This window comes from Notolepis coatsorum (genome assembly GCF_963971535.1).
Source record: "Notolepis coatsorum genome assembly, chromosome: 8".
Lineage (NCBI taxonomy): Eukaryota > Metazoa > Chordata > Actinopteri > Aulopiformes > Paralepididae > Notolepis > Notolepis coatsorum.
The window spans coordinates 16,239,857-16,265,303 of NC_140172.1; the positions used below are offsets into that span (position 1 = coordinate 16,239,857).

Here is a 25,447-nt window from a genome sequence, read left to right on the forward strand (position 1 = left end):
TTTCCAACTACTTGGAGAGAGAATATACTAAATGGAAATGAGATAAAGAAAATGTTTGAGGGGCTGGACTAACGTTACATCTCGACCACCGCAGAGTGCAGTGAATGGAAACTCAAGTTGATCAACGGATTTTGACTGTACGAATCTGCCAGGGAATCTCATCAATACTAATCAAACAATATAAATATAGTCCTTTCATGCACAATTGATATCCTAACTATTCTAACGTTGCAATGCACGATTGATATCTTAAACAACGTTGCAAGACGGTTATAATGAAACGCTCCGGCGACATCAAGGCTGTTCCTTCAACCTAAGCGGCGATACAATTAGGCACGGCGCGTTTCTTATTACGCCGGGAGCCCGGGACAACATTTGTGTTTGTGTCAGATTTGTGTTTGTATCTAGACCACATTGCTTAGCAGAGTTCAGTGATGTGAATGGAAACTGTCAAGTTGATCAACCGATTTTGAGTATCTGTGAGGGCATGGGAGCAATTTCTTTTTTAAAGTAACTAAATAGTTACTTTTCACAACTAGTAAAGTAACTGAGTTACTATTTTTCAGTAACTAGCACAACACTGCTTGTAAGGGCTGGGCTGGGCATACACCTGTATGTAAGACACGAAAATAAAAAACATCAAATCAAATCAAATCCACGGCTAGCGAGGAAGAGGAGGAGGAGGAGTCAGACCTGCGGACGAGGAAGCAGGCGGTGACCTGGTTGTTGTCGCCCACGGCTCTGTGGAGGAGGGTCTGCTGGCAGCCCGAGGGCCCGGGGCCCCAACACGTGGCGTCGCAGCCGTGCCGCACCTAGGAGCACAGGACGGGACCCCGCGGTCAACAACCAACACAACAACATCTGCAGTTCACAGCAACTATTTAAAAGGAACACGCCAACAATTTTTTTTTAATGAGATGAAAAGTCAAATTATTTATTTTTATTTCTCCACGTATACACAGGTCACAACATGTAAACAGGAACGTTTTGGAGTTGTATTTGGAGTGTTATTTCGTGACTGTTGGGAACTAGGCTACACTGGCACACCTACTTCCAGTGAATGACGCTAAGCTAGGCTAACTTGATGACTTGAAAATAGGAGGAGGACCCTGATGTAAACAAGACTAAAGTATTTTTCTGGTCTTCGTCCTCTTAGCAGCAGTTGTGTGTATTGAGCCGTACTGCATTGTACCCATTCTGCAATCTGTTAATAAAGTAATCAATCAATCAATCAAACGGTGCGGCTGTTCCCTAAGCCTAATGCATGCACAGAGAACAAAAAGGTATGCATCTGCTCGTCTAACTCCAGGGTAGATGGCAAATGAGCTAATTTCCCAAAAAAGGTTGGCGTGTTCCTTTAATATTTCAAGTATGAGCCCCTCACACCGTGGATGGCGGTACAGTCAAAACCCACACCCTTTGTGTTCCGTATCCCCGACAGTGTTTATACCCCACGGTCCCCGTTCCAGAGTGCCGTCTCACCAGTGTGGAGGCGATGTCCTCCAGGCCCTGCTCCAGGGCCAGCCAGAGCGGAGGGTCCCCCTTCTCATCCGCCACGGACATGTCGGCCCCCCGCGTGCAGATGGCATCCACCACTAGGGGGAGCTGGTTGCTGATGGCTAGCTGCAGCGCCGTCTGGCCCTCCTGGGTCCTGGAGGACGGAGAGAGAGAGAAGAAGAAAACACATCACTAGGTATGTTTAACCCTTTCACTGCGACATAAACAGAGGGTTAACCCTTTCACTGCCACACTACAGAAGGTTAACCTGTCACTACCACACTACAGAAGGTTAACCTTTCACTACCACACTACAGAAGGTTAACCTTTCACTACCACACTACAGAAGGTTAACCTTTCACTACACACTACAGAAGGTTAACCTTTCACTACCACACTACAGACAGTTAACCTTTCACTACCACACTACAGAAGGTTAACCCTTTCACTACCACACTACAGAAGGTTAACCGTTCACTACCACACTACAGAAGGTTAACCCTCTCACTACCACCCTACAGAAGGTTAACCCTCTCACTACCACCCTACAGAAGGTTAACCCTTTCACTACCACACTACAGAAGGTTAACCCTTTCACTACCACCTACAGAAGGTTAACCCTCTCACTACCACCTACAGAAGGTTAACCCTCTCACTACCACCTACAGAAGGTTAACAGGTTAGTTACCTCATGTTGATGTCGGCCTGGTGCTCCAGGAGGAACAGAGCGCTCCTGCTGTCCTGGCGGTGGATGGCCATGTGCAGCAGGGTCTGTCCGTTCGACATGGCGTCGTTGATGGAGGCTCCGGAGCCCAGCAGCTGGGCCGCTATGGTGTGCATGCCTGGCAGGGGTCAGAGGTCACAGTTAGAGGAGCAGCTATAGTGTGCAGGGCTCTACAGTGCGACCAAATTGCTCGCATATGCCCCTAAAAATATGTGTGTGCAAACCGTAAAAATCAATTACGCGCACGGTGTGCGAGTACAGATTACAGCCTCTCTCGTCTTTTTTTTCTCCGACGCAAGAATCGTTAAAAAACTACAAGTCCCACATTGCACTCAAGCCAACGGTCCAATGACAGTAGAGTGACGTGACTGGTTTCATGAGAAAGAAAGCAAATGACCAATCGGAAGCTCTCATTTGGCTTGTTTACTTCCTGAAACGCCACCATTGCGATATGCGAGAGTTTCCCGAGACATGTAACTTCTAGTCTTACCAATAGCAATATATTTTAGAACACCTAGATTTAGCGATAACAATAGTAATATAACGTTAATGCAACAAAACGAATGCCTTGCTTTGTTAATCATAACGTTGATGCAGTAGCGTATGCCGTTGTGTTGACTGTAACGGACATGATAACAACATAACACTGTACACATTCAAATTGCGATAATCGACTCTAACATTTTCAAATCGATGCAGTTGAATTTCCCCCTTAGGATCGATGCATTGTTACACCCCTACACCAAAGTCACTGGCCCACTGTGTATGTGTGTACAGCTAACTTGGCTAGCGTTATGAACAGCAGAGGTGGGCAATAGGGTCCAGCTGCAGCGCCGGACGGCCGGAGTGCAAGCGGTGTGACGTAATTGGCAGACTCGACTGTCAATCAATGGTCTACCTGACACGCAAACTCATAAACAATGTTTCTGTACTGGAGGTGTACAGTATTTCAATAGGCAACCCTGAAAGGATTATTTCTCTAGAAGAGCAACACTAGCCAAAACATAGGCATTGTATGCATAAAAGGGGCAAAAGTTAAGTGACTGTTACTTTTGTAGCAGTAGTTTGATTTGATAGTTTATTTGATAGGGACAGCACATGTTAATGAACATCTAGTACAAAATACAAAATGTAAACATGCAGGGTTGTAGCAAGAGCTAATTTACACACATGCACACACGGTACAAATATACATTTATTTTTGAAAAAAGAAAAAAAAAACTTTTACTTGAAATATTTTCACTGTGCTCCTAAATATTTTTGGGTGCTCCTACATTTCTTTGTGTGCTCCTAACTTTTTTCATTTAGGAGCACCTGTGCCCCTAGTGAAAAAGGTTAGCGTAGAGCCCTGGTGTGCATGCCTGGTCAGGGGCCTCACAGGTTATGTTCAGACAGGCGTTTGGTCATATATAGGCGTCCTTTGTCCTCACTGTTGCTATAGTTTTTAGTTATTGACTGATGATTTTATTTAAAAAAAAAAATAGTATTTTTAATTTTATTTGTATATGTCATGCTGTAGTGTAAAGCACCCTGTGCATTCGTGCTGTGAAGGGTGCTATATAAATAAAGGTCATTCATTCATTCATTCAAGTACAGTTAGGGCCGAGCCATATGACCAAAATACCATGTCACAATATGTTCCTTAGTTTTGACGGTATAACTATAACGGTATGTGATGGTATAGTTTTCCAGTGCAAATTATTACATTGTGATACGACATCTTTTCTTTTTTACATCTTTATCTTGTAATACAATTGTCATGCTCCTATTTCATTAAACTTTTTTAAATACTGCTGCAAGGAATCTTTTTATCTTAAAAATATACAGTTTGTGTATATGTTTTTTACAACACGTATATACTGTATATCACGGATAGGGTGACGGTATAGTAAAATCCATAACTTTGACACACTTTTCTTCTTTATAACATACATACCACGGCATACAGTGAAATGCGGTTGGCCATGCCCCGCTACGATTGTACAATAGTAAATAATAGTAAATAAAATAAGTAGAATAGACATGATAAAATATAATAAAATGTTAATAAATCCTGAGATAATTGCAATACAATTATCCCCCACAAATGTAACAGTACTATATACCTGTATGTCCCTATGTCATAAATGTCACTATGAATTGAAAGTGGGGGACCCTGATGTAAACAAGACGAAAGTCTTTCTCTGGTCTGCATCTCCTTAACAATTGTATGTATTGAGCCGTACTGTATTGTACCCATTCTGCAATCTGTTAAATAAAGTTTTCATTCATTCATTCATTCACTGTGTAAACGACGTTGCTTGAACATACCTGTCCACAGGGCCAAGCCCAGCACCGTCTGGTCCATGGAGTCCTTGAGGCCGAAATCTGGGATGATCTGAAGGTTGTTGGTGGCATGAAGGGCGTTGGCTGCACCAGGGACCAGGAGAGCAGAGATCAGTGCATACAGCCCAGGAGAGCAGAGATCAGTGCATACAGCCCAGGAGAGAAGAGATCAGTGCATACAGCCCAGGAGAGCAGAGATCAGTGCATACAGCCCAGGCAGAGCAGAGATCAGTGCATACAGCCCAGGCACCGCCAGGATCTCAATATATTAAAAATGGTACATGATGGACTGCATTCATTATGGCAAGTTTTACGTTTTTAATCCAAAGCACTTTACAATTTATACCTCACATTAGAGGTGGGTGGGTATGGCCTAAAATGTCACAGTATATTTCAGATTTTGGATGATATACTGATGGTATACCAACGGTGGCAGACTGTGGTTGTACTGGGCAGCTCCTAGTGGTCAACAGTGTCAGACTGTGGTTGTACTGGGCAGCTCCTAGTGGTCAACAGTGTCAGACTGTGGTTGTACTGGGCAGCTCCTAGTGGTCAACAGTGTCAGACTGTGGTTGTACTGGGCAGCTCCTAGTGGTCAACAGTGTCAGACTGTGGTTGTACTGGGCAGCTCCTAGTGGTCAACAGTGTCAGACTGTGGTTGTACTGGGCAGCTCCTAGTGGTCAACAGTGTCAGACTGTGGTTGTACTGGGCAGCTCCTAGTGGTCAACAGTGTCAGACTGTGGTTGTACTGGGCAGCTCCTAGTGGTCAACGGTGGCAGACTGTGGTTGTACTGGGCAGCTCCCAGGTGTGAATGGAACTGTGTGAACGTGAAGCAGGGCGTTCCTGAAAAAGAGCATCCGTGCTCAGAGAACCTACCCTGGGTAACTAAAGGTTAAACAAAAAAGACCCCACTGCTGACCTTTCTGCTCCAGGATGACGGAGACCACGTCGGGGTGGTTGTGGGCGATGGCCATGTGGAGGGGGCTCTGCTGCGCCACCCCCTGGGCCTCGTCGGGCGGGGCCTTCTGGGTCTGCAGGTTGGGGTTGCCACCCTGCTGGAGCAGCTCCGCCGTCAGGCCCGCCAGGCCGCAGCGGCACGCCGTGTGGAGAGGGGTCTCGCCCTGGGGAGGAGGGGAACAGGAGCAGGGAACACTATAACGCATGAAACCCACCAGGCGCGGGCGCAAGGCGTGAGGGCGAACAGCGCTTCACTTTCACTCCCATGTTAACAGGCGTTGCTGTTCACACCGGCCGCGGGCGGGCGACTCGCGGGCGGGAAGCGAATTGAATCGCTTTGGTTGGATTCAGAGGCGTGCGCCACGCGCATTTTTACAGAAATACACTCAATATAGGGCTGGGCGATAAAACGATAACTATCGCGATAAATGATTTCCTCGAAATAAACATGAAACGTGGTCGCAAAGTTTCGATATATCGATTTTCCAAGCTTGGATATGAGCACACGCACTAACAACCAATCAGTGAAGGAGATGGCCGATAGCGGAAGGAGACCCGGAAGGAGGCGCGGAGGTAGGACTCAGTAAACAAGGCTGGCTAGGGCTAATTAGCTTGCACGGCGCTATTTTACAGGTTACCTGCCGAGTTGGTGTGTTTTGAATTCTGAGGGTAACTGTTATAGTAGTGTGGGGTATACGGTGGACGTTGTTGCAATGAATTGGGCGGAACAGAGTATTTTAGGGTCATTTTTAGTACATTGTCATGAGATACTCCGCTTGCTTTGGCTAACTGCTAACGTGCGCGGACTGATGACGACATCAACTCAACTCTCGAGACATTCGCAGCAGCAAAACAAGTCTATTAATAGCCCGTCCATCGGCGCCGGACATAATAAGTTAATTAAACTTGACAGACATTATATCGACGATAATTATCGATATCGAGTTATATGAAAATAATTTTATCGCGATAACGTTTTTGGCCATATCGCCCAGCCCTAACTCAATATCTGCATTATTACCACACAAAAATAGATGTTGTTCAACCAGCTAACGTGTCTGTATCTTTCCCAATACAAATAAACCATATTACTATACTTTTTCAGGAGTACAGTCAGTCACGCTGATTTCATCATTCTAAAATTAATTCTAACATTCTAATTAATTAGATAATAACTGGTTATAGAAATGGACGATAGAACACTGGAACTGGAAATCTTCACACTCGGTGTGGACGGCCACACAAGCTGTTCTCGCACGAAACCCGCGCGTGGAGAGGGGTCTCGCCCTGGTTCGATTCTTGAACCCATTTAATTCAAAAGGAAGATATTGATGGACATTAGCTATAGTATAGCTCAGCAGCTGTAACAGAATACCAGCTGCCATACCAGTGTTTTACCCCTTCAGAAGCATTTATATAGACACTTTAAGATAAGTTAATATACCGTGATATATACCGTTACCGTCTATACTTCAAATTATACCGTGATATACATTTTAGACCATACCGTCCAGCCCTACTAGGTTGTTTTGTCAACGAAATACATGACGGGACAGCAAAGGGATGCACCGATCAGACTTTTTCAGTCCCGATACCCATTGTTCAATTAATAAACTGTATGCCTCACTGTGTGGCAGAGACTGGGATCATTCTTTTGTCAGGCTTGACTTAAAACACTACTTTGTCATCTGTACATATATATATATATATTTTGTAATACAATTTATTAAATAAAGCATAAAGAAAATCAAGAATTGTCACCGATACCCGATCTAGATATTTTAGTCATATCGGGGCTGATATCAGATATCAATATCGGAGCATCCCTACTTTTAAGATGGCATTTTGATGGCCACAGTTTCAAAGGAGCATTGGTTGGGCTGTAATGTTCTACCATGCAGCTGTTGTAGACAAACAGGCAGCCGTGCAGAAGAAGCTGAACCTTTGTGTTGTGTTGTGCGAGTGCACTGATTTTGGCAAGAACGTATTAAATGTCACGGTCATGGTTTGGTTGGATGATACATGTAGGTCTGTACTTTCTCCCAGAATGAGTTACATCCTGCAGATTGATGAGCACGTCGCTGGTAAGCACTAGATTTAAAAATGACTACGTGTGGGAAACACCATCTTCCAAGAATTTATTTTAGAGGAGGATAGGCCTAATAAATTGTATGGTTCCATTTTAGCAATGTGACGGCACGTTTTAGGTTTTGACGAGAGTGAATGAATGAATGAAAACTTTATTTAACAGATTGCAGAATGGGTACAATACAGTACGGCTCAATACATACAATTGTTAAGGGGATGCAGACCTGAGAAAGACGTTTGTCTTGTTTCCATCAGGGTCCCCAATTTTCAATTCATACTGACATTTATGACATACACAACATACATGACATTTATGGCATAGGGACATATAGGTATTTAGTACTGATACATTTGTGACATAACGGTATTCAAATATACAGTAGTTACCCATAGATCCTGACAGAGTATATACATATGATGGGGAGGGGACTGTACATTAGGAGGGGGTGGGTGGGTGGGAGGGAAATATACATACGGCGGGGAGGGAATATATACATGCGGTGGGGAGGAGACTGTCTATTAGGAGGTGGTGGGGGTTTTGGGCATTTCCGGTGGCCAGTTTCGAATTGCAGCCTCCCGTAGGTGCTCTTTAAGAGCGGTTTTGAATGTGGGCAGGGATTCACATTCATTTACAGCTTTGGGTAGGGCGTTCCACGTGTGGCGTGTGGCTTTTGGTACTCACCACTTTGTTGACGTGGTTGACCATCGCCCCGTGAGTGGCCAAGAAGAGGGCGGCGGCCTCGTTCCCTGCCCCCGCTGCTCTCTGCAGGAGACAGTTTCCTAGCGGAGGAGGGGATGGAGGGAGATAAGAGAGAGGATGGAAGTTTAGATGAATTACCCTTTCACTACCAAAACCGTCTGTAGTGTGGTAGTGAAAGGGTTAACCTTCTGGATTGACGCCGTGAAAGGGTTAACCCTGTGTCGTGTGGCAGTGAAAGGGTTAACCGTATGTAGTGTGGTTGTGAAAGGGTTAACCCTTTGTCGTGTGGTAGTGAAAGGTTAACCTTCTGGATTGTCGCCGTGAAAGGGTTAACCCTTTGGTAGTGTGGTAGTGAAAGGGTTAACCGTCTGTATTGTCGCAGTGAAAGGGTTAACCATTTGGTAGAGTGGTAGTGACAGGGTTAACCCTTTGTCGTGTGGCAGTGAAAGGTTAACCTTCTGTAGTGTGGTAGTGAAAGGTTAACCTTCTGTAGTGTGGTAGTGAAAGGTTAACCTTCTGTAGTGTGGTAGTGAAAGGTTAACCTTCTGTAGTGTGATAGTGAAAGGTTAACCTTCTGTAGTGTGGTAGTGAAAGGTTAACCTTCTGTAGTGTGGTAGTGAAAGGTTAACCTTCTGTAGTGTGATAGTGAAAGGTTAACCTTCTGTAGTGTGGTAGTGAAAGGTTAACCTTCTGTAGTGTGATAGTGAAAGGTTAACCTTCTGTAGTGTGATAGTGAAAGGTTAACCTTCTGTAGTGTGGTAGTGAAAGGTTAACCTTCTGTAGTGTGGTAGTGAAAGGTTAACCTTCTGTAGTGTGGTAGTGAAAGGTTAACCTTCTGTAGTGTGGTAGTGAAAGGTTAACCTTCTGTAGTGTGGTAGTGAAAGGTTAACCTTCTGTAGTGTGGTAGTGAAAGGTTAACCTTCAGTAGTGTGGTAGTGAAAGGTTAACCTTCTGTAGTGTGGTAGTGAAAGGTTAACCTTCTGTAGTGTGATAGTGAAAGGTTAACCTTCTGTAGTGTGGTAGTGAAAGGTTAACCTTCTGTAGTGTGGTAGTGAAAGGTTAACCGTCTGTAGTGTGGTAGTGAAAGGTTAACCTTCTGTAGTGTGGTAGTGAAAGGTTAACCTTCTGTAGTGTGGTAGTGAAAGGTTAACCTTCTGTAGTGTGGTAGTGAAAGGTTAACCTTCTGTAGTGTGGTTGTGAAAGGTTAACCTTCTGTAGTGTGGTAGTGAAAGGTTAACCTTCTGTAGTGTGGTAGTGAAAGGTTAACCTTCTGTAGTGTGGTAGTGAAAGGTTAACCGTCTGTAGTGTGGTAGTGAAAGGTTAACCGTCTGTAGTGTGGTAGTGAAAGGTTAACCTTCTGTAGTGTGGTTGTGAAAGGTTAACCGTCTGTAGTGTGGTAGTGAAAGGTTAACCTTCTGTAGTGTGGTAGTGAAAGGGTTAACCTTCTGTAGTGTGGTAGTGAAAGGTTAACCGTCTGTAGTGTGGTAGTGAAAGGTTAACCGTCTGTAGTGTGGTAGTGAAAGGTTAACCGTCTGTAGTGTGGTAGTGAAAGGTTAACCTTCTGTAGTGTGGTAGTGAAAGGTTAACCTTCTGTAGTGTGGTAGTGAAAGGGTTAACCTTCTGTAGTGTGGTAGTGAAAGGTTAACCTTCTGTAGTGTGGTAGTGAAAGGGTTAACCTTCTGTAGTGTGGTAGTGAAAGGTTAACCGTCTGTAGTGTGGTAGTGAAAGGTTAACCTTCTGTAGTGTGGTAGTGAAAGGGTTAACCTTCTGTAGTGTGGTAGTGAAAGGTTAACCTTCTGTAGTGTGGTAGTGAAAGGTTAACCTTCTGTAGTGTGGTAGTGAAAGGTTAACCTTCTGTAGTGTGGTAGTGAAAGGTTAACCTTCTGTAGTGTGGTAGTGAAAGGTTAACCTTCTGTAGTGTGGTAGTGAAAGGTTAACCTTCTGTAGTGTGGTAGTGAAAGGTTAACTGTCTGTAGTGTGGTAGTGAAAGGTTAACCTTCTGTAGTGTGGTAGTGAAAGGGTTAACCGTCTGTAGTGTGGTAGTGAAAGGTTAACCTTCTGTAGTGTGGTAGTGAAAGGTTAACCGTCTGTAGTGTGGTAGTGAAAGGTTAACCTTCTGTAGTGTGGTAGTGAAAGGTTAACCGTCTGTGGTGTGGCAGTGACAGGGTTACCTGTGGTGGTGTGGCAGTGACAGGGTTACCTGTAGTGGTGTGGCAGTGACAGGGTTACCTGTGGTGGTGTGGCAGTGACAGGGTTACCTGTGGTGGTGTGGCAGTGACAGGGTTACCTGTGGTGGTGTGGCAGTGACAGGGTTACCTGCTGTGGTGTGGCAGTGACAGGGTTACCTGTGGTGGTGTGGCAGTGACAGGGTTACCTGCTGTGGTGTGGCAGTGACAGGGTTACCTGTGGCGGTGTCCGGAGCGTCTGGGTTGCTGCCCCTCTGGATCAGCTGGGCGGCAAAGCTGTTCTCGTCGAACGAGGTGCCGTTCTCCACCGGTGGCGCGTCGTCCTCGAACGGGTTGACGGAGGACTCCGAGGACACAGTGATGTACTGCAGCGCCAGCCACAGAGCCGTGCTCCCCTCGTGGTTCTTGAGCTCCAGGTCCAGCCTGACGACAAGAGGACAGAAGAAGAAGAAGAAGAAGAAGAAGAACACCGGGTTGAATAAATTAACGATTTTATAGATTATATTTTTTAAGCATAAAAACTAAAATATATCTGTTCATTTGACATATACAAAAGATAATAATAATAATAATAATAATAATAATAAATAATAAATAATAATAATAATAATAATAATAATAATAATAATAATAATAATAATAATAATAATAATAATAATAATAATAATAATAATAATAATAATAAAAAACAGAGAAACAGATAAACAAATCATAGTTTACCCGGTTTGAAAAAGGAGTAGGAAGAAGTATAAATTTTTATTTATTTTTTTATTCCTACCCCCTTTTTAACCATCACAAATTATAATTTGATCTATTGTTAATTATATGTATAAACGCTGTATCTCTATACAATCCAATACATTTATATATAAATAAATAAATGTATATATACAATATACCTATAAATATGTAATATATAATATATACTAAATAAATACCATATGATATACATAATTTCTTCTATTTTTTATTTACATCTTACAAATGTTCCATTTATTTATTTTGATTGAAGTTTATTTCAAATATGCAACATAACAAACAAACATCAAGTACATATATAGCCTTAAGCCTTTCAAATAATACATGTATTTTTTATCGTCATTTACATATTTGAAAAGGAGTGGGAAGAAGCATACACTTATTTAATCCCACCCCTATTTACTCATCAGAACATACTATATTTTATTTACTAATTCATACATTACTAGACTTATATTGAAAATGAACTTAGTTTAACAATAATTTTTTTTAATAATACCTTATTAATATTTGCCAAACTGTATGTTACCCTGTAAAGTTCCTTTAGCCATTTTTAATACATACAGTATATACAACTATATACCTACATACGGTATGCACAAAAATACATTTATATATACATACATACTGCCAGTTATCAAACCCCTTCATCTCTGTACCTCTGTAAAACCATTTGACTGTATTTTACATTGGTTATACAACAACACTATTATTACAGTTCAATGATGATGGGGTTTTTGTCGTCATGTGAGTTTTTTTCCTCCAAAATACAAAACTCACTGTTTGCACTGAAGGAGCTGGTTGAACACGGGCTCGTTCCCAGAGGACACGGCTTCATGCAGAGGAGTTCTGAAGAGGAGGAAAGAGAGACAAGTTGCCATTATATTATACTGTATATACTGTACAGCCGGGAGCAATGACCGGTCTCTCTTAGTTCAGCGGTTCTCAAACTACGGGCTGCGACTAGGGATGTCCGATATTATCGGCCGATATTGGCATTAAAATGTAATATCGGAAAATATCGGTTTTAGTTTTTTTTATTTATTTATTTTTTTTACATTTATTTAACCTTTATTTACCCAGGCAAGCAAGTAAGAACAAATTCTTATTTAATTTATTGTCAAAAATCAGTTGATATCGGTATCGGAAATTAAGAGTTGGACAATATCGGTAAAAAAGCCAATATCGAACATCCCTAGTTGCGACCCAAAGTGTGTAGGTGACAGTGGGGCCAAAGAAATAATGTTCCGGCAACATATTTTGGCTAAATATGCCTTTTTTTATAAATGTCTATTGATAACATAGTGCTGTAATAAAATGTTCTATTAAATATGCATGATCGAGTTCAACAACATTTTATTTTGATATTCCTTAATTCCACGTTGAAATTACGCAATACATTAAGTGTGGGGTCGCCAAAACAATTCCTAAATAAAATGGGGTTGTGCTAAGAGCAACATCTCACCCTGCAGACTGTGCTTCTCACACAGAAATGTGTTACTAATGTTACCTACTGAAATATGTTGCCCATTGCATTCCATGTGTGGATGATCTATTATTGTGTGCAGATTCACCTGGACACTGTAGAAGAAAGGGTTTGATTAAACACTTTAAGCGCTTCAATTTAACATCGTCCTTAGATTTCCTGCTGCCATTACATAGTGTTGGAAGAGTTTAGACGTGTGGAACGGCGTGTTGCAATTAGTGAAACACTAATTGCTAATTGATGCAATTTAAAAAATCATATTCGAGGACCGACTTTGAAGAACAGAAGACGTTAACTCATTCAGCGCCAATCACGAGAAAAGTCGGGTTAACTCGCCATGCGTTGAGCGCCAATCACGAGAAAAGTCGGGTTAACTCGCCATGCGTTGAGCGCCAATTACGAGAAAAGTCGGGTTTTAATCGTTATTTCTTTTATTCGCTATATCCATTCATTTTTCATCCATCCAGCCTGATGTTATCATTGGGAATGGGTCTGAGCTCGCAAAGGGCAAATACCACCGCCTACGCCTTCCAGCCGGTATTGCACATCATTGAAATCCCTCCCGCTTGGGCTGTGCATCGATCTAACAAGTCCGGTCCAGGTTGTCCTTCTCAGGCATGACTAACGTTATAATAACACATGGATTTGGGACACTCGGAGCAGCGTGGATTATGCATTTTGGACATATAACGTTGGATCAATAAACGCGATCAATATTTAGAATGACGATCAGGAATTGGATTAATCTTTTTGCAGTACATCAGAGACCAGGTAAGGACTCTATGTTACCAATTTTCGGTCGATCAGATGTTTTCTTTCGCCACCATCGGAGCGGAGTGTGTGTGTGTGTGTGTGTTTCTGCCGTTGGCTGCGGCCAAGGCACGGAAAAGCGATTTTTCAGCCCGCTTCTGTATCGTCCATGAGGACACATAATACCGATAATCTAGCATTATTTTCAGAACGATTCATAAATCAAGCGACAAATGGCACGATTTCTAAGGAAATACATTGAAGCGCGGTTTGCTTTAGTTTCTTGAGGTTAGACAGAACGCTCTGGAAATATACTCATTCATCACGGTATAAAACGGAAATGCACGGATGAAAAAGTTATCCGTTTCGTGCATGTTGACTGGAAGAAACTCACTGACAATCGACGTGTTCATTCGATCCATAGCTATAATATTTAATATAGGTTTAGCACTCGCAAGTTTGGCGTTCTCCCCATTGAACAAAGCGATGGCGTTCTACCCAGAAGGTAAACAGTTAATGTGAGATATACTTATGTTTTATTTGTTTTATTTCTAAATTAGCTGCCTCTCATTAAACACCTGGGTGTAGAGCCTCTCATTAAACACCTGTAGAGCCTCTCATTAAACACCTGGGTGTAGAGCCTCTCATTAAACACCTGTAGAGCCTCTCATTAAACACCTGTAGAGCCTCTCATTAAACACCTGTAGAGCCTCTCATTAAACACCTGTAGAGCCTCTCATTAAACACCTGTAGAGCCTCTCATTAAACACCTGTAGAGCCTCTCATTAAACACCTGTAGAGCCTCTCATTAAACACCTGGGTGTAGAGCCTCTCATTAAACACCTGTAGAGCCTCTCATTAAACACCTGTAGAGCCTCTCATTAAACACCTGTAGAGCCTCTCATTAAACACCTGTAGAGCCTCTCATTAAACACCTGTAGAGCCTCTCATTAAACACCTGTAGAGCCTCTCATTAAACACCTGTAGAGCCTCTCATTAAACACCTGTAGAGCCTCTCATTAAACACCTGTAGAGCCTCTCATTAAACACCTGTAGAGCCTCTCATTAAACACCTGTAGAGCCTCTCATTAAACACCTGTAGAGCCTCTCATTAAACACCTGGGTGTAGAGCCTCTCATTAAACACCTGTAGAGCCTCTCATTAAACACCTGTAGAGCCTCTCATTAAACACCTGTAGAGCCTCTCATTAAACACCTGTAGAGCCTCTCATTAAACACCTGTAGAGCCTCTCATTAAACACCTGGGTGTAGAGCCTCTCATTAAACACCTGTAGAGCCTCTCATTAAACACCTGTAGAGCCTCTCGCTACAAACACCTGCCCTTGCTGTTCTGCATGTTGCGGTTAGGGTTAGGGTTGGGTACCTTTCACATTTGAACCGGTACCTGTGAACCGATACCGGTACCCAACGGTACCTTTTTTCAGTACTTTAGTCTCTAAACATGTAATCTAACTACCTCAGTTGTAATATAAAAAAAAAATCAAAACTTCAAATAATTTATTATCATATATAATATATAATATTGCAGCGAGCGTTGTCTGCATCTAGCTTTGTAAAGTGTAACAACACTTGCGACCGTTTTCAGCTTGCCATTGCCCCGACTGCTTTGTTGTTGAATAAAGTCAAATCCTAGGTAAGCGTTTGTATTGTGCGTGTGAACGTTGACGTGAACGTGCGGCACACTTCATAGGTTTCGTTCCGCGGGAAACTAAACATTGACGTCGTAGATTTCTTTTTACAGTACCGAAATGTGGCACCGACGGATCTCACGTGAATCAGTACTCGGTAGTACCGACGTGATTGGGTCGGTACCCTTAAAAGTACCTAATTCGGTACCCATCCCTAGTTAGGGTTCCACCTGGGGGGGACCCACCTGCCCTTGCTGTTCTGCATGTTGGGGTTGGCTCCGGCCTGCAGCAGGGCCTCGGCGATGCGGGCCATGCCGCTCATCACCTCCCCAGCGTGCTTCTTGGGGCTGAAGGAGCAGACCAGGTGGAGGGGCGTCTCCACGGCGCCCACCGTGGCCGCGTTCACCTGTGCCGCGTGGCGGATCAGGAAGGTGGAGGCGAACTCGTCACCTGGGAGGAGGGAGAAACAACGGAAGAGGGAGTGGAACTTCACCATCGTCACGTCTTCTGAACACGGTACAGGTGAGTGAAAGTCTTTTGTGTTTGGTTCCTTAACCTCACGGCAGCAATACAACAAAAGAAACGATAAAAAGCAATACAATAGCAGCCTAAAAACAACAATAAGTAGCATAGAAAATGTATAATATAGTATAATACTGGAGATGTATTATTAACAGCTGTCATCAATTATATATAGGTATGCCCTTAAAGGGGACGTGCATTGCTATTCCTTGCACTATTTGGGCAACTTTACACAATTCCTGTGAGTCTATTGAACACATCTGTAAGTTTTTTATTATTCATTGTTTTATATTTCTAATAAAGTAGTCAAAAGCATAATTTTTCTCCCTTTGTATTTCAGGCTGTGTTGGCCTGGCTCCGCCCATAAGCACTTTGAGTGACAGTCATCCACACAGTCTGCGACTGGCACAGAGAGAGATTGAGGGGGATACTAATTAATTTCGCCGCAGGGGGGCATAATCCCATAGGACAATGCATTGGTAACTTGTTTCAAATGACAATATATACCTCTGTGATTATTATTGTACGGATCGGAATATGGGCGTGCACGTGGGAGCATGCGCAAAGATATTACAGTGATATGCTAGTGCTCCCGACTGCGAGGGAGAGAGAGAGATAGAGAGGGAGAGAGGGAGAGGGAGAGAGGGAGATAGGGAGAGAGGGAAAGAGGGACACACTGTGTGTGTGTGTGTGTGTGTGTGTGTGTATATGACGTTAGCGCTGACCAGGTCATGGATAATAGATTTTTCATTATTATTGTACGGATCGGAATACGGGCGTGCACGTAAGAGCATGCGCAAAGATATTACAGTGATATGCTAGTGCTCCCGACTGCGAGGGAGAGAGAGAGATAGAGAGGGAGAGAGGGAGAGGGAGAGAGGGAGATAGGGAGAGAGGGAAAGAGGGACACACTGTGTGTGTGTGTGTGTGTGTGTGTGTGTATATGACGTTAGCGCTGACCAGGTCATGGATAATAGATTTTTCATTATTATTGTACGGATCGGAATACGGGCGTGCACGTAAGAGCATGCGCAAAGATATTACAGTGATATGCTAGTGCTCCCGACTGCGAGGGAGAGAGAGATAGAGAGGGAGAGAGGGACAGTGGGACACACTGTGTGTGTATCAGCGTTTCCGTTAGCCGGTAATTACCGGTATTTGACCGGCAAAATCTGTTGAAGTCCGACATATTTAATCTCTCCGGTCTTAATGTCTGGTGAAAATAATTCCCTCTAAGCACAATTTGATTATTTGAATTGTATTAAAATAGGCTAAAATTAAATAGCCTATGCGATGAACGAAACAATCATTACATTTGTTTCATCGTTGCTTCTAATAATGACAACGACGTTGTCAGCGAGAGCTTAGTGCTGGGTTTGGAGTGCATGTGCAGCTGCAGAGCCGGAGCAGCAGTGGCACAGTGCAGTACTCCAATTCAGCCATTGGCAATTCAGCTGTTGGGTGGGGGGCGCTGCTGAGCGGTCCCCAGATAGAGCCAGAAAAGAGCCAGAAAACAGCTGAATCTGCTGCTCTGCATCGACATACTCTCGCAAATAAGTCATTGGGAGGTGGAGAGAGAGAGTCGTCACGCAAACCCACGATAATGTTGCCGTCTCTCTCTGCCAAATTTCTCAGTTCTTCGCTTGATATAATTAATACAAATGTCCAATATAACGGAATTCGTTAGCTCATAAAAATGTGATTATAACAGACTGTTGTTTATTAATGTCGGGCGACTGCCCACAGACACCTATTTGATTTAAAGTCGGCAGCAGCACGGAGTCTCAGGACTTATTTTATTTGGAATATAATGACTATACGCAAAAGTAGCCTAGTTTTAAGTAAAAATATTATAAATCTACATGCCTTGATGATGTCATTCTTTTGTTTTGTTGTCATTCTTTTGCCTATCAATTGTTTTTAAGCTCAATAAACTCTCATTTGACCGGTAGATTGAAATCTACCGGACACTGAGGCCGGCAACAATTTTTTCTAACGGAAACCCTGGTGTGTATGTGTATGTGTATGTGTGTGTGTGTGTGTGTGTGTGTGTGTGTGTATATGACGTTAGCGCTGACCAGGTCATGAATAATAGATTTTTCAGCCCGCTTCTCTAGCGTGCATAAGTACACATATACTATCGATAATCTAGCGTTTATTTGAAAACGATTCATAAATCAGCCGAAAAGTGACAACGTGTTTTGTGTATTCCACTAAAGAGCTATTGTCGCAGATTTATCTGGAATCACTAAATCTTCAAAACTATACTCGTATTCAAAACGGTATAAAACGGAAATGTACCAATGAAAAAACTATCCGTTTCGTACATGTTGACTGCAAGCAAGTCATTGATAAGCGACGGGTGTATTAGACCCATAGCCATAATTTAAGATATAGTTTAAGCGTTCACAAATTTCCCCGTTCTCCCATTGACTTTAGCGCTGGCACGGAACGGCCATATATGGTCAAAGGGGCGTGGCACTCAATGTGTTAATATCTAGGTATGCCCTTTATATCCAGGTATCCCCTTAATATCTAGGTAGGTATCCCCTTAATATCTAGGTAGGTATCCTCTTGATATCTAGGAATCCCCTTAATATCTAGGTATCCCCTTAATATCCACATTGAGGGCCGGAAATTGGCACAAAAAAATATTCAAATTCCAGCCATCAAGAGTTTGGGCCTTTAAAGCTTCTCGGCTTCCAAAATGACAAATCAACAAGCTTTGCCAACACATTGCTCAGGGACCAAACACTCCACACCTCTCTGAATGGCTCACATTGCTCAGGGACCAAACACCCCATACCTCTCTGAATGGCTCACATTGCTCAGGGACCAAACACCCCATACCTCTCTGAATGGCTCCCATTGCTCAGGGACCAAACACCCCATACCTCTCTGAATGGCTCACATTGCTCAGGCCTCAGGGACCAAACACTCCACACCTCTCTGAATGGCTCACATTGCTCAGGGACCAAACACTCCATACCTCTCTGAATGGCTCACATTGCTCAGGGACCAAACACTCCACACCTCTCTGAATGGCTCACATTGCTCAGGGACCAAACACCCCACACCTCTCTGAATGGCTCACATTGCTCAGGGACCAAACACTCCACACCTCTCTGAATGGCTCACATTGCTCAGGGACCAAACACTCCACACCCCTCTGAATGGCTCCCATTGCTCAGGGACCAAACACTCCACACCTCTCTGAATGGCTCCCATTGCTCAGGGACCAAACACTCCACACCTCTCTGAATGGCTCACATTGCTCAGGGACCAAACACTCCACCACACCTCTCTGAATGGCTCACATTGCTCAGGGACCAAACACCCCATACCTCTCTGAATGGCTCACATTGCTCAGGGACCAAACACTCCACACCTCTCTGAATGGCTCACATTGCTCAGGGACCAAACACCCCATACCTCTCTGAATGGCTCACATTGCTCAGGGACCAAACACTCCACACCTCTCTGAATGGCTCACATTGCTCAGGGACCAAACACTCCACACCTCTCTGAATGGCTCACATTGCTCAGGGACCAAACACCCCACACCTCTCTGAATGGCTCACATTGCTCAGGGACCAAACACCCCACACCTCTCTGAATGGCTCACATTGCTCAGGGACCAAACACTCCATACCTCTCTGAATGGCTCACATTGCTCAGGGACCAAACACCCCACACCTCTCTGAATGGCTCACATTGCTCAGGGACCAAACACTCCACACCTCTCTGAATGGCTCACATTGCTCAGGGACCAAACACTCCACACCTCTCTGAATGGCTCACATTGCTCAGGGACCAAACACTCCACACCTCTCTGAATGGCTCCCATTGCTCAGGGACCAAACACTCCACACCTCTCTGAATGGCTCACATTGCTCAGGGACCAAACACTCCACACCTCTCTGAATGGCTCCCATTGCTCAGGGACCAAACACTTCACACCTCTCTGAATGGCTCCCATTGCTCAGGGACCAAACACTCCACACCTCTCTGAATGGCTCCCATTGCTCAGGGACCAAACACTCCACACCTCTCTGAATGGCTCACATTGCTCAGGGACCAAACACTCCACACCCCTCTGAATGGCTCACATTGCTCAGGGACCAAACACCCCATACCTCTCTGAATGGCTCACATTGCTCAGGGACCAAACACCCCATACCTCTCTGAATGGCTTTGTGGAGGAGGCTCCAGCCACTCTGGTCGACCATATCCACATCCGCCTTGCTGTTGACCAGCGTGGTGGCGATACTCTCCAGTCTGCGAGACAGAGCCAAGTCTAACGCCAAGTCGCCATTGTTGTCTAGCTCGTTTAGCTTGCCAGGCAACTGAAAAAAGAGAGGAGATGACAAATCAAGAAAGCGGTCGATAGTGATTTGCGCTTCAAATCTGGCACTGGTTAAGAGCTCTGACCTCGGAGTCCATTTCGATGAGGTAGAGGAAGACCACGTCTTCACGCTCCACCTTGATGGCTTTGTGGAGCGGATACTCCGTCTTGGACTTGATCATCTTGTAGAGGAGCGGGGCGCTCATGCTGCTGAAGTCTTCCTTCCTCAGGTCGTCCTGGTGGCAGACCATCAAGCAACAGACATTAGGACTGGAGGAGAACATATCAAGACAATAGGAACTAAGGCTGAGACAATATGCCATTTGGAAGAATCGATAAATCGGGACCAAATCATCGATAGATGTAGATATTTTTATTAGTATAAAAAAAGATTTAAATATTTATTTGAATATTTTTACTATTATTTAAACAACAAATGTATGTTTATTTTGCAGCAATTCTTTGTCGTTGACACCATCTTTAGTGTTACAGATTTCCCCTTCAAAACGACCACAGTGATCCTTCTCATGTTACAGTCTGGTCTCTGGATGTGATGGAGGAGTGCGCTGCATGTTGAATGCACAGTGCAGAGTTGCAATTCAACTGAATTTACATGAAATGGGGATGTTTTAACTAAAACATGGCACAAAACCTAGTATCTTAGTATAGTATAAGGTATTTAAAAAAAAATTACATATGCAAATATCGATATGTGACGCCACTTATCGATATCACGCAGTTATCGATAATTATCGATATATCGATAAGTGGTCTCAGCCTTAATAGGAACACTTAGGCCATGGTCACACAGACTGTTTTTGTTTTGAATACGTTTTGAATACGTTTGCCGTCCCTGTTAGATAGAAATGCCGTTTTGGCAGGAAAACGCGTTGCCCTACTGAAACGCTGAAATTGTGTTTTCGTTTTGGATACTCGCCAAAACTCGCAGAGAACGTGTCGTGTAATCTGCGCAGAGCCGTTTTTGCTCAACGCCCATGCGCAGTAGATACCGACATCTGCGTGCCCTCACCAACGTCCGGTGACAACAGAGCTGTCCCAAATAGCTGCAGCTACCATGTGTTTGTTATTGTTATAAGGACCCCAGTCCAAGCTACAACAGTCTGCATTCCCTTAACAATTGTTTGTATTGAGCCGTATTGTACCCATTCTGCAATATGTTAAATAAAGTTTACATCCATTCATTCTGCTAGCATTAACAATTGCATGAGCAGCTGGCTAACGTGAGCTAACGTTAGCTATCAGACCCTGTTAGCTCAGAGCTCCTCTTTCAATCTTAACAAGCATTAAAGAAAATGGCCCAGTCATCTATTCACCTTTGTTTAATACACGAGGCGTTGTCTCTAATGTTATCTCATCATCATCATCATCATTTTGATGATGAGATAACATTAGAGACAACGCCTCGTGTATTAAACAAAGGTGAATAGATGACTGGGCCATTTTCTTTAATGCTTGTTAAGATTGAAAGAGGAGCTCTGAGCTAACACTACTAATGTTATCTAGCTACTGATAGCTCCTGATATCAGTTTGGTGCTGGCTGGCTAACTAACGTGAGCTAACGTTAGCTGCTAGCCACAATGCTATACTGTTATGGCGGCATATTCCATTCACGTTAGCATGTAGCTAACAACATCATCGATCTTTTTTGAGACTAAACTATCCGCTCTTGAGTCTTCCGGTTTAGCATTAGAATGGAGTAGGTCGCATGTGACACAGCTGCTCACCCGTTATTTTTTTTCGTTTCGTTTTAAAAACATATTTTTAAACCATTAATGCGTTTAAAACTTGACGCATATATCAACTGAGACTATCAACTAAATATATTGACCAAAAGAATCGAGATGTCACCAAAGAAAGACCCAGCGAAACCAAAACCAGTCGAAGAGGTCCCGCCGCGGGACCCAGGATTCGTACAGCGGACAGCAGGAAATATTGACTTGACAGAGGCCGCTTCAAGTTCATCCCCATCAAACACCTCCGCAGATACCGAACATATCATCCGGAAAATGGAGGAAATGGGGAAGACAATAATGAAAGAAATGATCCACCAATCACAACTGTCGGAGAAGATAATAACTCAAAAAGTAGATGCTATTAAAGAATCTATTGAAGGCAAAATTGATGCGCTGAGAGCGGACGCCGACGCACAGAATAAACGCACCGAGGCTCTGGAGAAAGTAGTGGAAGCCCACGAAATCAATTTCACTCGCATCTACAATGAAGTAGAGGCTAACAAAGTTAACCTAACTGCTGAGATGAAGGGGAACTACAATGAAATCAAGACGGAGCTCAGCGAAATAACGTTGGAGCTTACGCGAATCAATAAAGAACAGAAAGCCAAAATATTCGAGATGGAATATCAAAAACGCAAGCTGAATATTCGTATTGTCGGTCTGGACGAATCAGTGAGATGTGAAAACCCTGAAGAGTTTGCCACAGAATTACAGAAAATCTTGGGAACAGGAATCCTTCCTAAAATACCGGAGGTGGATCAGTGCTTCAGATTGGGACCCCGCTCCATTGGCAATAACGCTAAGCCCAGAGTGATATTAGTTATACTGCGCCAAGTCAGAATAAAAGAAATGATTATGCGTGAAACTCGCAGGATGAAAGGCAATCTGAAATACATGGAGGTACCAATACACTGCTTTGAAGATTATTGTCGTGATGTAGTGGAACTGCGTGCCAAGTTCAAGACGGTGATGTCTCAACTATACCTGGGGAAATACAGACCCCTACTAATATACCCTGCAATACTTCGCGTCGTCGACAAACAAGGAGCAAAGGTTCTCCTCAACTCGCCTGAAGATGCAGCCAAATTCCTGTCTGAACAAAACGCAGAATAGTGTATAAATGGCCTTTTAAATCTCAGTTATGCAAGGTCACCATATAGTACAACCTTTAATAACCGAGGATTTGGGACAGAGAGACCTACGTGCTCAGAGTTTTTGAATGCTTTCCCCGACGTGTTTATATTATTGCGGACATATTAGATTTAAGATTGGAACACTCCAGAACATACTGGAACATTCAGACAATGTAAAAATGACATATTGGAATAATCTAGAACATCGAAGCATTCTTTGATATATGGAGCATTCTGGAATATCAGCAATACGTGGTCATTCACTCTACCAGAAGCCCCTCGGGGGAATAATCAACAGCTATCTAGATGCAGAACCACAGAGCCATCATAGCCGGCCGGCTGAAGATCACTCTACACAACGATCATCGCCCACCCCGGTCAGGGGAAATGCTGCATATACGTATTTAAAAACTGTTTTTTATTAATGGGAAATAATTTCACTACTTCTCCAATTAATACTTTAGATGTTTAAGCATAGCAATGCTCTTTTAAGATCTAAGTTAATGTTCTCTTCCTTTTACTTTTTTTTTTTTTTTTTTTTTTTTTCATCCGCTCTCTGATTTATTGAGGCTCTCTCTTCAGTTCAATACCTTCATATTATTCATGGGTTACTATAAATTACTATAAATTACAAGTTCATATAAAATGTAGTGATTAGGGCATGACAATTGAAGCTTATTTTTGGTCTTTTATTTTTAGTTTATCTCATTTAAATTTTTATTTATTTATTTTTTACGGGTAAGTGGCCAAGCCACAGTCGACATTCTACTTATGGTAGAATTTAGAGTGTTAGATCCTATGGTATACATAGGAATGTTAAGGATAATTGGATCATTCTGGGATATCCGGTGGTGCAAGGGAGAGAGTCATACGCAAAGGTTGTGTTCATGGAACACAATCCTGTACGACTCTCGGTGGGAGGGAAGGGTAGGGGATTTTTATTTGTATATATGTATGTTTTTAAGCTCGGCTCTCAACGGGACCTCACTAGTGGGATGTATATCTATTATTGCCTCGCACTCTAGAAGCATTACCAAAAATTACAATGCAACATGTATAGACTATGGCTAGTTTGAATATAATGATATGGAACACCGGGGGAATAAATAACCAACTCAAACGCAAAAGCGTGCTCACACTGATGAAAAAAGAACATGTGGACATTGCTCTGCTAAGCGAAACACACATTCTAGGGAAAGACATAGGTAAATTAGCGGACAACATATACCATAATATCAGTCACTCCTCTATTGGTACGAGAACTCGGGGTGTAGCAATAGTCGTTAAACGTAAGTTGAATATTGTACTAAAGGGAGTATGGTCTGATGTAGAAGGTCGGATAACTATAGCTAAGATTGAACATAAGAACAGGAAAATAGCGTTGATAGCGGTATACGCCCCAAATTTGTACGAAGAAGATTTCTTCACTACACTAACCAATGCAATGTTAGACATTCCCGATTACTCATTTATAATAGGAGCGGATTTTAATGCCATCTGGAACCCAAGGATAGACAAATCTTACCTCGCCTTTTCCAGCGAACAAAAGAATTCATCGAAGGCATTAAAGGATTGGTCAAAGATTACAGGTGTAAAGGACTTATGGCGGTTACTTAATCCCACGACCCGAAAGTACTCTTGTCGATCTGCGAGACATAAGACACTATCCAGAATAGATTATGTCTTTACATCACAGAGACTATTTGATAATTATGAAGTGGAAATGATACCCAACGCACTATCAGATCACTGTTATTTACTCCTTAAAGGTACATTTGGTATACTATCCTCCCGAGCCCCAAGATGGCGATTTAACTCGTTGCTGCTTAACAACAAGGAATTCATTACACAACTCAAAGAAGCTCTTATAGTATTCCAACGGGAGAATGCAAACTCGGTGCAAGACCCCAGAATAATATGGATGTCGGTAAAGGGAATGATCAAAGACTTCACGGATAGCTTTTCCTCCAAAATGCGCAAGAATCAAAGCACAAAACTGGATGAGCTGGAAACGCTTTACTCAACGTTATTTAATTCTCTGAAATACAACAACTCAACTCGACTAGAAAATCAAGTTAACGTACTAAAAATAGAGATCAATGCCATATACAGACAACAATCGGAAATACAAATACGCAGCACAAGACAACAGCAGTACTCCCATGGTTCCAAACCCAGCCACCTATTAGCCATGCGATTAAGAATTAATGCAACATTTGCAGATATAACTACCATTAGAGCACAACAAGTACTTGTAACAGATCCTGTAAAAATAAACGATACATTCAAAGTATTCTACTCCGACTTATATAAATCAGAAATGACCTTCGATCAAAACAAAATGGACACATTTCTTAATCAAATTATTCTCCCTAAACTTTCAGAGGATGACGCTAAACAGTTAGAAATACCGATCACACTAGAGGAACTCAAGAAGGCCATAAACGCAATGAAAAGTGGTAAGGCTCCAGGAAGAGACGGTTTCCCATCAGAAATGTACCTTTCTTGTTGGGACATAATTGGCCCCTTATTACTAAATATGATCTTATACTCAGTCAAGGAGGGGAACTT

The 25,447-nt window shown here is 42.9% G+C and overlaps 1 protein-coding gene across 1 annotated transcript in view; it reads right to left on the bottom strand.

Annotated features, from left to right (window-relative positions):
* The window catches only part of ankfy1 (ankyrin repeat and FYVE domain containing 1), a 106,314-nt gene that overhangs the window by 40,058 nt on the left and 40,809 nt on the right, over positions 1 to 25,447 (bottom strand). The window contains exons 6-16 of the mRNA XM_084319689.1: positions 20,076 to 20,225; positions 19,825 to 19,990; positions 15,368 to 15,572; positions 12,019 to 12,087; positions 10,697 to 10,902; positions 8,276 to 8,373; positions 5,468 to 5,669; positions 4,532 to 4,630; positions 2,186 to 2,339; positions 1,483 to 1,651; positions 694 to 812 (exon numbers count right to left, since the gene is read on the bottom strand). Coding sequence (XP_084175815.1) covers positions 694 to 812; positions 1,483 to 1,651; positions 2,186 to 2,339; positions 4,532 to 4,630; positions 5,468 to 5,669; positions 8,276 to 8,373; positions 10,697 to 10,902; positions 12,019 to 12,087; positions 15,368 to 15,572; positions 19,825 to 19,990; positions 20,076 to 20,225 — 1,637 coding nt within the window. The remainder of the gene's footprint in view (positions 1 to 693; positions 813 to 1,482; positions 1,652 to 2,185; positions 2,340 to 4,531; positions 4,631 to 5,467; positions 5,670 to 8,275; positions 8,374 to 10,696; positions 10,903 to 12,018; positions 12,088 to 15,367; positions 15,573 to 19,824; positions 19,991 to 20,075; positions 20,226 to 25,447) is intronic.